At 48.0% G+C, this 16,630-nt stretch overlaps 1 protein-coding gene across 5 annotated transcripts in view; it reads left to right on the plus strand.

The window, feature by feature from the left end:
• Positions 1–10,003: 10,003 nt before the first annotated feature.
• Positions 10,004–16,630, plus strand: part of MOCOS (molybdenum cofactor sulfurase) — a 56,230-nt gene continuing 49,603 nt past the window's right edge. For 3 of the 5 annotated variants that reach the window (XM_023241876.2, XM_045042101.1, XM_045042100.1), the window contains exons 1-2: positions 10,004–10,200; positions 16,123–16,212. In XM_023241876.2, coding sequence (XP_023097644.2) covers positions 10,059–10,200; positions 16,123–16,212 — 232 coding nt within the window. In that variant the 5' untranslated portion in view covers positions 10,004–10,058. Of the gene's footprint in view, positions 10,201–12,443; positions 12,495–12,840; positions 12,995–16,122; positions 16,213–16,630 lie in introns of all 5 variants that reach the window. The other 2 variants (XM_023241878.2, XM_045042102.1) reach the window with 2 other exon arrangements.

Below are 16,630 nucleotides of genomic sequence, written 5' to 3' on the forward strand. Positions count from 1 at the left end.
GATTATTCAGTTTTAACAGTTTTTGTGCATAAACGGATCACACTTTGTGTGGCCTTGACCCTTCCTTCCAGTACACACCAGCCATTCTAGGAATTTGGCAGGTGGTTGTGAGTTTGAACTGCAGTGAGTTCTTTTATTCTTTAAAAGTACATAGATCGTTTTACAGTTTGACTTAACGCAGAATATCCTGACACACTGATAGACGGAGGGGCTGAAAAGTGGAGTTCCATGGCGATCCTGTGAATTGATGTGTAGTCACATACATGAGTCATGAGAAAAAGAGGGTGTCCTGGAGGGTGAAGGAGTAGTGGGAGCAGAGGGAGGAAGAAGATGCTAGAAACAGAGTGTTGAGTGTGCCAGCTGAGGTTTGGGAGGCAGGCCGTGACAGTCGGGAGCTTGGGAGTTGGGTGGAGGGAGGTTGAGCCCGGGAGAGCGCTACTGCGAAGGCTGGCACGAAAGTGGAGGAGATCCTAGAGTCATCTGGCAAATTGGCAGTGAAGTGAGTGCCGTACGTAATAAGTATGCTGAAAAGAGGGAGGTGGGGATTTTCTTGGTTGGAGTTTGCCATTATCTAACATGATATTTCACTTCCAAAGGAGTGGCGATGTTTTGTTTAAATGGAGATATCTAGAATAGCATTATCCACTATCTCAAGCCCAACAGAAGCATAATGTGAGCTGTATAAGTAACTAAAGGTTTTCTGGTAGCTATGTAATAAAAATAAAAAGAAACAGGTAAAATTTATTTTAGTGACATGTTTTATTTAACCTAGTATGTCCAACATAAACAAGCTATACGTTTCAACATAAAGGATCGTGGAGGTATTTTACACTTTTTTGGTATAAAGTCCTTGTATGATATAAAGAACGTTTCATACTTTAGTGTATACTTAGAGTGTTTTATACTGAGTGCATCTCAGTTTGGATTAGCCGCATTTCAAGTCTTTGCTAGCCACATGCTGTTAGCGGCCATCTGTATTTGGACAGTTCAGTTCTAGACGATTGAGTCTGTGTAAACTTGTCTTACTCCCTCAGGCTTGTGTGTGCATGTATGCACCAAGGCAGGGAGACCCTGAGTTCCAACCTCAGAAACCAGGACGGCCTGCAGTAGTTCCTTATTTATCAGCTGAGGGATCTGAGTCTTTACCCCCACCGGCATGCCGGGATTTGTTGGGACTCCAGGGCAGAATCCGTGAACTAACCTGGTGTTGTAGAACATTTTCAAGCACAGAACTCAACCCCCTAAGGTTCCCTGAAAACAGGCCTAGTCCTGGGAAGACTGAATTCGTAGGTATTATTTTAATTCGTCAGTTGGGTTTGTGTTAGACACTTTGCCCAAGTTGTCCTGAAGCACCTTCCTCAGGAACAACCTGGGTAATTCAGTTCAGTAAGCGTTCAGAGGTCGTGCTATTCACGTGGGCAGTCTGCATTGTAATTCATACACATACATCGTAATTTGTCATGCATCTTAATCTGCTAAAGGAGCACCCTTTGAAGCATATGATTACAAACCATAGAGTTCAACACATCTGAAGCAAAAAGGTACCCTTGGAACTTTGCTCCAGGGGAGTTGATGGGGTGTTTCAGAGTCCCTGACCTGCCCTTCCCCATTCCCCCCATCTCCCTTCTCTGCCTCATTCACGGCATCGCAGCTCAGACTGATGCCCAGCGCCAGCCTAAGCAGTCGCTGCCTTCTGACCTGTACAACTTCCCTAGATGGGAGAGGTAGTTGGGTGGTTCTGAGGACACTGTTACCTTCAACAGCACGGAGCCAAATCCCTCCCCAGTAGCCTCGGGAAGCAGAGTCAGTTATTGATTTCAAAGGGGGAATGTGGGAAATGGAGGGAGAGTGCAAATTCAGGAATAAAATGAAAGAACAGAATCGATCTCTTTTAAGTTAGAAATTGTGGCCACCCCAGAAAATCCTGGGCTGTCCAGGGAATGCCAGGCCTGCGAACCGCTATGTACAAAGCCCGTGTGTTTCTCAAGGCACTCTAGGTGGGGGTTGGAGCCCGGATGGAAGGAATCTGAAGCACCTTTGATCCTGGCTCACACTGGCAGCGATTGCGTCTGTTTCCCCTCACCTCTAAATGCAGATACTACCAGTGGATCAGTCTGACTTCAATTCGCCTATGTGTGAAAGAAAACGCCAAATGTTCTTTCTGGCTTTTGCAAGGTAGAAGTTTTCTCTCAAAAGGAATCAAGATAGGCAGACCGTGACAGACAGGGGGACTTCTCAACATGATCGGGGACGCGGGCTCTTTTTCTTTGGGGTCCTCCATCCTCAGTGTGAGGCTTCCTCACCAGCCAGGGTGGCTGCTTGGCCTCCTGCCGTGATCTTTCGCATTCCGGCCAACAGAAAGGAAAGGCTCATCCAGAGCTTGAAGAAAACTTCTTGGAAGTCCACACAGTTCTACTTCATCTCCTTGGCCAGAATCTAGTCTTGTGGCCACACCTCAAGAGAAACTAGGAAATGAAATTTTAATTCCAGAGTCCTTGCGTTCAGCTAGGAATTGAGGTGTTTTATTTTGGAAGAGAACAGATGTTAGTCTCATTTTGCAAAAAGCAACTACTTTGTAGGGTTGTTTTGAGGATTAAATGAGCCAGTGCACGAAAAATGCTGGTTTAGCACTGGGGTATATATAATAAGACACCAACTATTAGGATTAAGTACATCTCAGATCATGTCACCTCTGCAGAACTTTAATTCCCTTCTTTCAAGTATTTCTTTCTCTGAATGCCACCGTATTTTATTCTCATTGTCTTTTATGGCATTTCTCATGTCCTATCTTTTATTTACATATGTCTTACACTGTATCAATTAGATTCTGCGGTAAGAAAGTTGGTCTCAAAATGATTTGGGGAATCATTAGATCACATAATTGAAAACAAATTTAGTAGTAGGACAAAGTTCAGGTGTAGTTTCATCAGGACACTCTTGCCCCTTTGTCTACTTCTTTCAGAGGACCTCTCCATGGGTCAGCGTTCTTCCAAAGCTGCCCTCCCCCATGGATGAAAGCAGCCGTTAAAGTTACAGATTTCCTTGCTCGTTATCAAAGGGAATACATTTTTAAACATTAAGTCCCTAGCTTTGCTCAGCGGAACATCCTGAACTAAGCAGTGGGCAGGGGAAAAGCGCACGTGGAGTGGCGTGGGCCTGCCCATCTGACGCGGCAAGAGCCATGAGATCACTCTGGGACTGAAGGCAGGGTTGGTCCCATCGGGACCTCATCCTGATCTGGCTGGGGTGGTTTTTCCAAATCAAAATCAAGGGCAGTGGGTGGTGGGTAGGCAACCAGTGAAATCCCGCTATACAAGCCTACCAGAGCCTAAATACCTGGGCATTAGATTTGTTTCCTTGTTCTCCACAGCATCTAGCACAGTGCGTCTAGCAGTGTGTTGTTAAATATTTGCTACACTTAAGGGGTGAGTAAATTTGACAACACAGATGGCTGGCTGGTGGAGGACGGATTCTCCAGTGTAATCCACCAGTCAGTAAATAGCATGACTGGTATCAGATCCTTTCCCTGGCATAAAGGTGGCATAAAGGAGTAGGAGACAAAGAGCAGGAGAAAGGTGTCATCCAGAAGGGACCAAGAAGGAGGCAGGCTGCTCCAAACCCGCCCCTGAATGAACACAGAGAGAAGCTGAGCCCCCTGGAAAGCAGCCCTCAAGAAAATTCCCCCTCCGGGTCCACCCACCCTGTCGCTACTGTGGTCTCCCTAGTACTGGTGGGGTTTTGTTGTTTTGAATATTATGGATTTAGATATAATGGAGCTTTGTTCATGATTCCAAACTGCCCTTTTAGCTTCTATTCACAGAAAAGGTCTCCTTTCCCTGTAGGGGAGGGAGCTTCCTGAGGTTTCTGATCATTCTTTCCACTGCTTCCAAGTTGTTTCTCCCAGAACTTCTACAGTGCCAGGCTTTGGAGAAAAAGCTGCTCCATTATTGTCTCTCTTAGTCCTGTTGTGTAGATGTCCGAGGATCTCCGTCAGCAGGTTCTAGTTGTTAAGGGGGGATGCATTTCACTCTAGCAGGAAATAACAAGGTCACTCTCCCAACCAGATTTTGCCTCTGCAACACCCACCCTCCATCCTGACTACCTGGCAGGAAATTGGAGCCATCATAATTGCAGCCCCCAGACACCTTCAGGATCAAGAGCCTTTGGGGATTAGCCAGTAGGAAAACCTCTACCCCTCATCAGCATTTAAGGCTTGAATGGAGCTTGTAAAATGGAGCTCCCATCCCCACCAAGATAAAAGTGTCTCACTTCGGTCACTGCACACCCCCTAGCCAGCACATTCAATAATCTGATTGGCCCTTGTCCTAACTGGCCTGTCGGCCTAAGTACCCCAAGGTGCTGGCTGTCTCCCCATCTCTGTGACCAGTTAGCAGCATAGAGGCAGACACCACATAAATGTTGCTATCCCCACGGCTCCAGAACACTCCAGAGCCCCTGGGGTGACCTCTGCACAGGCCTCTTCTGTGAGTTGTGTCTTCAACCCCCGACACTGTCCTTCCTGAGTCTGGGCCCCAATCTCTACTTAGATGTCCTGAACCTCTTGTGTCCCTGTGCCTGACCCCCACCCCCTGCATCCACCAAGGCATCCACTCCAACACAGTTGAGTCACCCAGAGCCTGTCCTCCCTCAGTCCCCATTTTCCCTGAGTTTCATCACCTCCACAAGGGTCATCTAGACCCTCATTGCCCCTCACCAGGACTCCTGCCCAGACTCCCTACATGATCCTCAGTGCTGCTGGGGTGCCAGAAACGCCTTTGACACAGCCACTGTCCTGTGGGCACTCCGTGGCATCTTCCTGTCCCTTCCGTCTGCAGAGTTTGGCTCGCTCCCTTTCCTCACTCCCCATCCCACCCCTTATCCCTGCACAATCATAGCCTGTGCTCCAGCCTCACTGAAGGTCCTACTTCTGTAATTTTCGGGGCCTTTTCCTGTCTCCAGCACTTGAACCTGGAATACTGCCCTCCTCTTGCTTTCTCTTCCAGGACTTCTGGAGTCCCAGATTGGGGAGACTCTCTCCCTCGCAGCCTTGACCTCTTTGGGAAGCCCCCTTCTCTGGCACTGTGCACTGTGGAGGGGTGATCCAGCTGTGGCCCCATCTCCTTCCCTGTCCTGGGGCCTCCCAGGCATGCAGGCTGCTTTGTTGACTAATGTCTCCCCGGCTCCCCAGTGAACACTGGATGATGCCCCTGCCAAAGCCCACTTTCACCTCTGGTGCCTCAAGCCTGGAGGTTGCAGGAGGTTGTAGCTGGTCCTCTGCCCCCAGTTCTTACCACCACATCCAGCCTGGTCATGGCCATTAGATGACCTGCCTAAATCACTCTTGGGAGCACTTTCTTGCTCAAATATTTTCAGAATGAAATTCTAGTCCCTTTGGGTGACTTACCGCCTTCCAAAATCTGCCCTCAAGCCTACGTTGCCTTTTACTCCAACCACTATAAAACTTTAACTCTGAGAAGTACTCGTTGATCTTTTGCTGAGTGAATGAATGAAGAATATATGAATGCATGCCTTGGGCATAGTAGTGATTTCTAGAAATGGAATCTATTGCCAGGGGACGCTGGGGGTGGGGTCCTATAGAAGTCTGTTAACGTGGGAGCAAGTGTTTTTGGCAGATATCATCCTGAGTTGAAAACCAAGCTCAGTGAACTGGACCAGGGACAAAGCCTTGCCCAGGGGGAGAGATTTTAAGTAGAAAATCAAGGCTCTCATGTCTGCCCAATCTGGCCTTTAGGCACATATTTTTCACGGCTCCCAGGCGAGACAGGGCTGTAAGTAGGAGCCGAAGAGCTGTTTACCTATGAAGCTCTAAACTTTGGGCGCAGAAGCTAGCTTCTTGCGACCTCAACGTGGACTGGCTCAGGCTCCTCCAAGGCCCCAGGGCCAGTAGCTGGACCAGGTCAGACGAGGCAGTGGCAGCCCCACAGCACAGGACCCAGGAGCTCGTTGAGTGATGGACACGCGTAAGACATTCACCGGTGGGGGCAGGGTAAGAATGAGCAATCTGATTTCTGACAGCCTCTTTCTGGCAGGAGAGGCCTGGGGAATCTTGGTGAAATAAATCTGAGAGTGCCAATTAGAGGCTGAGCCTGTCAGCGTCCTCAGACCCCACTACTCTCCCTCCCTTTTTCACAGGCTCATTGCTATGGCCCAGGTCAAAGGCTTCCTCCTTTGGGGTGCTTTCCCTGAACTCCCTGGTTGCAAGTAGCCCGTTTTCTCTTCCCTGCAATTCTACACCTGCATCCTGGAGCAGTGGTAGGGAACTCAGGCCTCATGGCCTTGTGGCTGGCATTCAGTAGTTCATTTCCCTGCGTGTCTGTAGGTGAAAGTCCTTCCCATCCTCCTGAGCAAGCAGTGCTCTGGGAAGAGCCAGGAGCTTAAAGATGTTTCTTTCTTTTTGAGAGAGAGAGAGAGAGAGACAGAGACAGAGACAGAGACAGAGACAGAGAGAGAAAGTGAGCAGGGGAGGCAGAGAGAGAGGGAAAGAGAGAATACCAAGCAGACTCCACACTCAGTGCAGAACCCGACTCAGGGCTCAATCTCATGACCATGAGGTCATGACCTGAGCCAAAATTGAGTCAGGCACTCAACCCCTTTAAAGATATTTCTTGACTGAATGGTAGTTCAGTGACTTTTAATGATCTTCAAGAGTTCTGCACTGTACATAAAAGGATACGATTAACAAGGTGAAAAGCCATCTATAGAATGGGAGAAAATATTGCCAATTATACACCTGACAAGGGGTTCGTATTCAGAAAATATAAAGAACTCCTACAACTTAACAATTAATTAAAAAAAAAAACCCAATTGAAAAAATGGGCAAAAGGCTTGAATAAGCATTTCTCCAAAGAATACATACAAACGGCCAAAAAGCACAGGAAAAGATGCTCAACATCATTAATCATTAGGGAAGTGGACATTAAAACTGCAATGAGATACCACTTCACACCCAGTAGAATGCCTACTATAACAACAGCAACAACAACAAGAACAACAACAGGAAACGAACGTTGGTGAGAATGAGGAGCAATGGGAACCGTCGTGCCCTGTAGGAATGTAAAATGGGGCAGCTAATGGAAAACAGTATGGCGGTTCCTTGAAAATTAAAACTACAACTGCCATATGATCCAGCAATCCTACTTCTGGTTATAGACCCAACAGTAGAGTCTCGAAAGAAGTATGTGTATATCCATGTTAAGAGCAGCATTATTCACCATAGCCAAGAAGTGGGAGTAATCCAAGTGTCCATCCATGGATGCACAGATAAAGAAAACGTGATATATACACACAATGGAACATTATTCCGTCTTAAAAAGGAAAGCAATCCTGAAACACACCACAACCTGGATGAATCTTGAGGACATTATGTAATTCAAATAAGCCAGTCACAAAAAGACAAATATTGTATGATTCCACTAATATGAGGTACTTAGAATCGCCAAATTCAAAGAGACCGAAAAGAATGGTGATTGCCGGGGGCCAGGGGAGGGGGGAAATGGGGAGGTTTTTTTAATGGAGACAGACTTTCAGTTTTTGCAAGATGGAAAAAGTTCTGGAGATTGGTTGCACATAATGTGAATATACTCAACACTACTGAACAAGTACACTGCAAAATGGCTAAGTCGGTAAATTTTTGTTATGTATATTTTACTACAATTAAAAATTAAAAGAAAAAAAGAGTTCTGCATTGAGTTGGCCCATTCAGATTATTCACTAGGCAGGCTTGCCCGAAAGCAGCACCCTAGTGGATTTGCGATTTGTTACTTGGCCACAGAACACCGCGAGGAGAGAGGTAGGTACTCCTTACATTCCCAAGGAAATAAGGAAGGCCTTCGCTCCTCAGAGTGCAGTTCATGGACCGACTAACATCACCCAGGTTCCTTACAAACAAAGAAGTTCAGGCCCCAACTTAAACTTGAAGAATCGGAATCTGCATTTTGATAAAAGGCTTCCAGGCCACTCACGTAAGTTAATGCCTGACAAACGTGGCCTGGAGGAGATCCTCCCTGGGAAGTAGGGCAGTAAAGGAGGGGTGAGTGGCACACACACCATACGGTGTCTGGGACGACCAGCTCCCACCACCCTCCCAACTTAGATGTGGGGAGACTGAGACCCTGAGGACCAGAGAGGCTGCTGAACACATTTCACTGGTTGGGCCCTGGAGACTGACTTCACAGGTGCTGGCTTGTCCATTCTCTTCCAGCTGTGTGCTCTTGAGCAAGTTACTCTATGTCTTTGTGACTTAGCGTCTTCACCTGTAAGAGTCACCTCATCGACCTGCTGATTTAATTGTGGACCAATTAGTACAGGTCAAAGTGTACAGGTGCCCAGGGCAGTACCTGCTCGTATCATTGTTGCCGGAAGTCACATTGCAGGAAGGAGTGCTGTGGAGAGGGGTCAAGATGGCACCGGAGCCCAAAGTTCCAGGTACAAGTGTGGTCAGAAGGTATGCAGAAGAGGATGGGGGTGGAGTCAGTGAAGCCAATGAGCAAATTCGGGCATTTGTTCATGAATATGTTCAGTCCTTCCAGAACAAGTATGAATGCTTGTCCAGTAAGAACCTGGAGATCTGGCAGAGAGGAGGATGAGGCTACCTAAGCAGGGGGATCCCCGGGACTGGCTCTTATGGACGGGGAACCTCTGGCCAGGGCCATATAGACCCTCCACCCCCCGGTGCAACCTGGTATTGGGGGGCTGGGCTAGGAGGGGCAGGACTGTGCATGGCCTTCTGGCGGCTCTCTCAAGCTGGGCCCATCCACAGCCCTTGGGATGCTTTTCATACAGGCAGAGGCTGGGCCCAGGAGTCTGCAGTGCACATCATCAGGCATCCTAAGGCCCCGGAGACCCACGCACTGGGTGACAGTGGGCCTGGCTGTGGTGAACTTGTGTCATGGGCACCCTTTCCACCTCCTCCCACCATGGTATGCTTCGAAAGCCAGTGGTCCACCCCACCTTGGGCCGGTGGCCCCACTGGGCCCGCACCTGAGTCCCTTCACCTGGGCTGCCAGCACGTTGTCCCCCCTTCCACAACGGGTTCTGCACTAAGCGCCCCAACTTGGTACCACACCAGGCACCTCGCCCAGGCCCCCGTTACTTGGTCGCCTTTCACTCCATGCTCCAAAGCAGGCCCAGACCCTGAGTTCTCTCTGTCGAGGGAGAGCGGCCCAGATCGCACCTGAGTTCTCCCTGTCACGCACCTGGGCCCCGTGTTGTGCACCTGTCCACTCGCCCTGACACCGGCTCTACACTTCCTTCCGACGCATGGGTTTGGCCTGACGCTCAGTACTGAGACAATGGAGGCCCGAGACAGAGCAGCTCTGACGCCAGCACCCCGGATGCAGGCCCAAGGGCGGAGCGCCTCCTGCGCTAAGGCCCGAGTCGCATCCGAGCTACTGTTGTCGACCTTGCGCAGCCACGGAGACCAAATTAGCCAACCAACCTCCTGGATCCCCAATCTTTTTCGTCTTCCACCCTTTGCTCAGCCGCATTCTCAGACACGCCGAGCACACAACCCAGTGGGGAGCAGCAAGGAGAATTCTTCTTGCAAACACCCCACAAGAGTCCCCCCCGCCCCCCGCCACGGGGAGTGAGGGTCCCGGGTGCTATGCCGGGGTCAGGACCAGGTAGAGTCAGGCGGGAGGATGCCCAGGTTTCAGGATGCCGAGCAGGAGAAAGCAATGCGTTACTTCTGCCACTAGCCTTTTCGTGGGACCGTAGATAAACGAGAGTTTCGTGTTCCAAGGGTCTTTGGGGGCATCTCCCTGGGCTCCACTGGGAAGCTGTTTAAAGAGACAATGAAAGCGGGCACTTCCTTACCCCGCCCCAGGTGGGAAAAGGGCCGGAAAGAACTGCAACCCTGTGAGTCAGCTCCCCTGGGAGGCCGGGCCGCCGGGAGAGGCGCCACCCTGGGCAGCGGACCAGGTGCCTCTGGAGGGCGGGGAGGCGCGGCCGGGGCGCGGCGGGGGCGGAGTCGGGCGGGCCGGCCTCGGCATTTTCCCCGGCCCGGCGGCCGCTACGGCACGGGCTGGCGGGCCTGGGTCATGGCCGGCGGGGCGGCGCCGCGGGGGGCCGAGCTGCTGGCCTTCGCGCGGTTCCGGGACTCCAGCCCGCAGCCGCTCGCCTACGGCTATGGGCCGCGCAGCCTGCGGGACATGCGCGAGCGCGAATTCGGCCGCCTGGCAGGTGAGGCCAGCCGGGGCACCTGTGCGGGTTGGGCAGGGAGGCCGTGGCGGGCACGCGTTTTCTGGCACTGGCGTGGAAGGAGCTTTCGCTTTAGGTGGGAGCAGCGTCACCTCATTTGGGATGTATTTTGGATCGAAAGACCCGGAGGGACACGTCCGCGCGTCCCTGAGGTCCCCACCTGCAGCCCAAGGCTTCTTGCTACCCTAGCTCCTTAGACTTCCCCGTGGTGCAGGACTAGCCTTCTCCTTTCTCACCTGTGCTCCCTCTCCGCGGACCACGCTTAGGAGTTCTTTTGCCCTCGCCCGCCGCGACACTCCCGGCTCTAAAGGTCCAGCTGGAGCCAGCGCTGCAAAATGCAGGAATGCGCAGCGGCCATGACTGTTCAGGTGCTCGCCTGCGGACAGGTGCAGTGCGTGGGCGGCGGGCGGCCAGTGCTCCGGGTGGGGACCGCGAGTCTGGGGGCGTGTGCGCTTGGGGCCGAGAGGCTACGGACACTAAGCTCATAAGCAGCTTTATTTTCGAAGCCCATTTTTCTCATTCGTGCCATCAGAACAATGCCTTCGAACTCTAGCTCGCTGGGCGTCTGGAATTAGCAAACCGTGAAGTTTGAGCTTTAAGTACATACAGGGCGAGCCTGTAACACGAGTATCGTGCCTGTAACACGAGCCAGAGCACGAGTATCGATCGCGATCACATCATCCTTTTGATACCCGCAAGGCGGAACAGGCTGGTTAACTTTTAAACGAGCTCGATGTGGCCCTGTGGCCTTGCCAAGACGTCACAGCCGGGCGGGAGGGCTCCCGCACCGGGTCGGGAACCTTGCGTGAAGGTCTTCCTCGAGCCTTAGGACCGCGTGCCGGTTGAGCAGGGAGGGACCGCAGGTTAAGTGGGCATGGTCGTGGCGCCAGGATTTGAGGTGCATTTATTCTGTTGCAATTAGCAACTGGTGACTGCTCCCTTGCTTGCGGCACAACAGCGGCCGCTGTGACTTAACGTTTCAGTAATAGGATAGCTGATTGCAGCTCTTTTGAGTTATTTCCTCATGTTTGGGATAGTGACACTGTTTTCTGTTTGGGAGCTTTGAGGGCTGTGGCCTCCTCCTTGTGTGTCCCCTGTCTGTACTTCAGTAGGGAAGCCCGGGAGGGAGACGGGGGACCTTCTGGTGGCCTCTCTACTACCTCGCCATTCTTGCCAGTGACACATTCACCTGGAGGAGACAGCATCTCACCCTTCCGCTTCCACTTGCTGTCTCTGAAACGTTTTACTGTGGAAATTTCTACCCGTAGAAATAGACTGATACAACAAACACCCACAGGTGTGGAGGGAGAGAAGGAGGCTCCCCATTCTTTTGAAGTAAATCTCAGAGGCTGTTTTCTCGCAGTCCATAATTATTTCAGCACCACACCTGCTTAATCCCCTAATCCCTCCAGTTCTGATCCCTCACACCCATCACTGGCTGACCTCTCCCCTCAACGCTACCTTGGGAAAGCAGAGGTATGTTCTGGGCTCCTACTTGTTTTCCTTGTGTCCTTCAGAGAACGTTTACTTAAATGTAAAATTTAAATGTGGTAGCCAGATCCCAGGCTGCGCCTCAGAGCCCCTATAACATCTATCTTATCGTATTCTTTCTTTCTCTACCGGCTATCTAGTGCAAGTTCCTAGCATTTCCTCTACACTATAGGGTTGAAGTAGACTTTTGTGGATTAAACCCATCCCTCCCACCGTTGGAAGTCTTAGAACATATCCACTTGCTTTCTCTCCTAGGGCAGGGAAAAACAAACAAAACAAAGCAAAATAATGTAACCTTCACCTCCTGTTCTTTTCCCCTTCCTCCTTCCCCTCAGAGTTTTTGGGCAGGCTTGAGAGTTTATCTGGTTAAGTGGTAGCTCTAGATAATTACATGCTTAATCTTTAAGTGCTGAAATATTTTGCCTAACCAGTTGGAGGGGGATTCCCTTGTCTTGGTGAAGGGAGAGTATTGGGTTTTCAGATGTGGTTCGAGTGGTTCTTGGAGCCTTAGGGTGCTGCTGCATGGCCACTCGCCCTGTGTGGAACTGAGAACTTAAAGATCATGATCTAGAAGAGACCCTGGAATTTCCTTTCTTGAAGACCCAATACCAATGGGTTTTGGGGTCATTTGCCTCCTTCTACTAATAATAGCCAAGTCTTAGAGAGTCACTGTGTGCCAGGCACTTAACTGGGCTCTGTTATACCCACTCATTTAACCCTCATCCCATTTGCAGATGAAGGAACAGGGACCCAGAATGGCTAGTGGTGGAGGAGGATTCAGTCAGGTTGGTTGACTTGAATTCTGCACTGTTAACCACTGTGCTGGCCGATTGCATCTAAGATCTGATCTCTAGCTGATCTAACATGGCCGCCTTGTTTTGCAAAATTAACTACTGGACCAAAGGCCAAAGCAGCCTTCTCCCAAATGGCTTCCTGGCCCTGCAGAAGGCTGTGGGTAAGGCATGTGGTGCTCTCTGGGAGCCCCTCAGGTTTCACATGTGTACTGTGGCTTCACATGAGCATGTCCCTGATGGCTGGGCGGACCAAGGCCTTTCTTTTGGTGTGGTGCATTTGTATTTCTGAATTTTTGGTTAAAGAGACCATTATTCTAACACTAAATTTTTGGACTAGGTAGTACATTTACACAGCACTCAGAAGGTGCCAAAGGAGGGTAAAGAATGCCCAGGGAGTCCCGCTCACTCCAGCTGCGGCCATGGTGACGGCCCCAGGGTCAGCTCCTGCTACTCGTGTCTGGTGTGCCTTTTGACTTGTGGTCTCTATTTTTGTAAGTGTGTACTTTTTTTTTTAATTGCACAGTTGAGCCGTAACATTCATTATCTGACATAGTTTACATTTGTTTGTCTTTCTCTGTCACTATCATACCAGCTTCTCTCTTTTGTCTACTTTTGTGTCTCTTCCACTTAGAACAGTGCCTGGCACATGGTCAGTACTCAATAAACATATCTTGAACATCAAAATACAATAAACTAGGAAATCAAATGACCTCATAAAGGCTGTCTACAAAAAACCCACAACTAATATCATACTTAATAGTAAAACACTGACAGCTTTACCCCTAAGAGCAGGAATAAGACAAGGATGTCTGGACTCACCATTTCTACTCAACATTGTCATCAAGGTTCTAACCATGACAGTTAGGCAAGAAAATGAAATAAAAGGCATCCAGATTGCAAGGGAAGAAGTGAAACATCTCCATTGGCTGATGACACAATCTTGTATATGGAAAAACCTAAAGAATCCATATATAAAACTGTTAGAACTAAAAAACAAGTTCAGCAAGGTTATAGGATACAAGTTCAATACACAAACATCAACTTGATATCCAGATGCTAGCAAGAAAAGCTGTGAAAATGAAATAAAGGAAAGCGTCAAAAAGAACAAAATACATAAGGAATAACTTATGAAAGGAAGTAGAAGATTTATATACTGAAAACTACAAAATGCCATCCAAGGAAATAAAGGAAGACCTAAATAAATGGAAAGGCATCCTGTATTCATGAATTTGAAGACTAAATATTGTTAAGATGACAATATTCCCCAAACTGACCTATAGACTGATTGACACTCTGATCAAAGTCCCAGGTACTTTTTTGCAGCAATTGATAAATTGGTTCTAAAATTCTTACAGAAATGCAAGGGACCCAGAATAGCCAAACCGACCTTGAAAGAGAACAAAGTTGAAGGACTCACATTTCCCATAAAAGTAAAATAAGTAAAATGTATATAAAGTTACAATAATCAAAACAATGTGGCACAACTCTGGTGGTACAATTTCGTACAACTGGTACAAAAATAGATGTGTGGACTGATGAAGTAGAATTGTGAGTCCAGAAATAAACCCATATGTCTATGGTCAGTTGCTTTTTAACAGAAGGCCAGGACTATGCAGTAGAGGAAAGAGTAGTCTCTTCAACAAATAGTGTTGGGGTAGCTGGCATGCAAAAGAATGAAGGCGGACCCCTACTGTATTAAAAAGTGAACTAAAAATGGATGAAAGAGCTAAAAATATAAAACTCTTCGAAGAAAGCATAAGCAAAACTCATCAGGACCTTGGATTAGGCAATGGTTTCTTACGACACTAAAATCACAAGCAACAATAACAACAAAAATAGACAAATTGGACTTCATCAAAATTAAATACTTTTATGCTTCCATGGATACCAATAAGAAAGAACAACCCACCAAATGGGAGAAAACAGATGTCCCCACACATCTTGCACATAGTCATGGTAGCATTGTTTATAATAGTCAAAAAATGGAAGCAGCCCACATGTTTATCATTGGATGAGTGGATAAACAAAATGTGGTACATCCATACAATGGAATACTATTCAGTCCTAAAAAGGGGAATGAAATGAACATATTATGCACCTTGAAAATGCAGATGCATCTTAAAAGTATTATGCTAAATGAAAGAAGCCAGACACAAAAGGCCACTTTTGCATGCTTCCATTTATATCAAATGCCTAGAATAGGCAAATCTGTAGAGACAGAAGTTCGATTAGTGGTTGCCAGGGGTTAGGGCTGAGTGGATTGGGGAGTGATTGGTAATGAGTATGTGCTCTCTTTTTGGGATGAATGAAAATGTTCTAAAATTAGATAGTGGTGACGGTTTATGAATCTGCTAACTGTACCATTAAAAGGGTGAATTTTATGGTATGAGAATTATATCTCAAAAAAGATGTTATAAAAGAAACCAAAAAGGGGCACCTGGCTGGCTTACTCTGTTAAGTATCTGACTTCTGCTCAGGTCATGATCTCACAGTTCATGAGTTTGAGCCCCACTCTGTGGGCTCTTTGTTGACAGTGTGGAGCCTTCTTCAGATCCTCTGTCTTCCTCTCTCCCTGCCCTTCCCCCACCCCCTGCACTCTCTCTTTCTCTCTCAAAAGTAAATAAACATTAAAAAAAGAAGAAACCAAAAAATCTATTTTGCATAAAACAACAACAAAACCCATTTAAGTGAATGAAAGAAGGAATGAATCTAGTCACATTGTATATTCTTGAAAAATGCATCTCAGAGTTTGCTCCATGTCTACTTATAAAGTACTAGTTGGAGGTGTAAGAATTCTTTATTTTAATCACATGTTCATGGACACTTAAGTCATTTCCAATCTCTTGCTATTGCAGACAATGCTGCACTAAATGTCCTCGTGTGCAGGCCAGTTCACAAATCATAGGTATTTTCCTAAAAGAGGAGTTGCTAGGTCAAAGAGGGTTTGCATTTTAAAGTGTGGACGATATTGCCAAATTGCTGTGCCTTAAGATGTTGTATCACTGGAGCCTCCTATCCATAGCCATGTACCAGCTGGCCCATGTTCCAGTACCCTTGCACACATGGTGAGTTATCCAGCCATCTGGTCTCCCTCATCTGGTGGGAAAACCTTCGTAGCTCACTCTCATCTAAATTTGCCTGTCTCTGTTTATGAGAGAAGCTAGAAAGCACATTTACATTCCTGGTCATCTCCAAAGCTCTCCAAGCTGTTCTAGGGTTGAGGGATATAGAATTCACTGTGGGAAAGCATAATCAGGGCTTGCCCACCAGGGAAGAGGCAAGGAAATCCCAGATAGGAAGTGAGTCATAATGTGAAATTGCTTTACTGTCATTAATCACAAATGTCTGTTGGGCTCCTCCTCTGTGTGGGATGCTGTTCCAGGTTCATAAAAGAGCTGGTTAATCAGGAAGGCTTGCTTGGGGCTCTAAAGGTCATTCAGTATTGAAAGTGCAATCTTGCATTGCCCATGCCTTGGATTAAGAAGCTCATATCAAGAGGCTTGGAGAAATCAGTGGCCTGGTGGTGCCCACTGCTCAAGCTCACACAAATCACATCTAGGTAAAATGAGTTGAATACCTCTGGAAAATAACCCCAGCTTGATTCTGTGTTTTCTTTCAGGAACCGTCTACCTTGACCATGCAGGAGCCACATTGTTCCCCCAGAGTCAGCTCACAAGCTTCACTAATGATCTCATGGAAAATGTTTATGGTAAAGAAAAACACACCCAAACCGACTTTTATATGAATAGTAGCCAACAACATTCAGCTGATCTATCTCTGCTTAATAAATATCAGATTTATTTAGAACAGTGCTGAATAGACCCCATGGGAGAAGGGTGTCAAGCAAGCACTCAGGTCAGTCCCTATGATACATGTGCAGCCAGGATAGGAAGGATCAGCTCAGGGACACAAGGTTTACTTCCAGAAGAAGGGGTCAGTGTCAGAAGGGCACAGAAATACAAAGCTGCTGTGTTTGACAGGATGACCCTGTGCAGAGGGTAGGGTGGTGGGAAGGACATTCATTTATTCTTTCACTCCAGAAATGTGTGTTGAGCCACTTTGCTGTGGGGGGCACGGTGGTACAATGAAAACAGAGGAAGCACAGGCTCTGCCTTCGTGGACTGTGA

Source organism: Felis catus, chromosome D3 (assembly GCF_018350175.1).
Source record: "Felis catus isolate Fca126 chromosome D3, F.catus_Fca126_mat1.0, whole genome shotgun sequence".
NCBI classification, from domain to species: Eukaryota; Metazoa; Chordata; class Mammalia; order Carnivora; family Felidae; genus Felis; species Felis catus.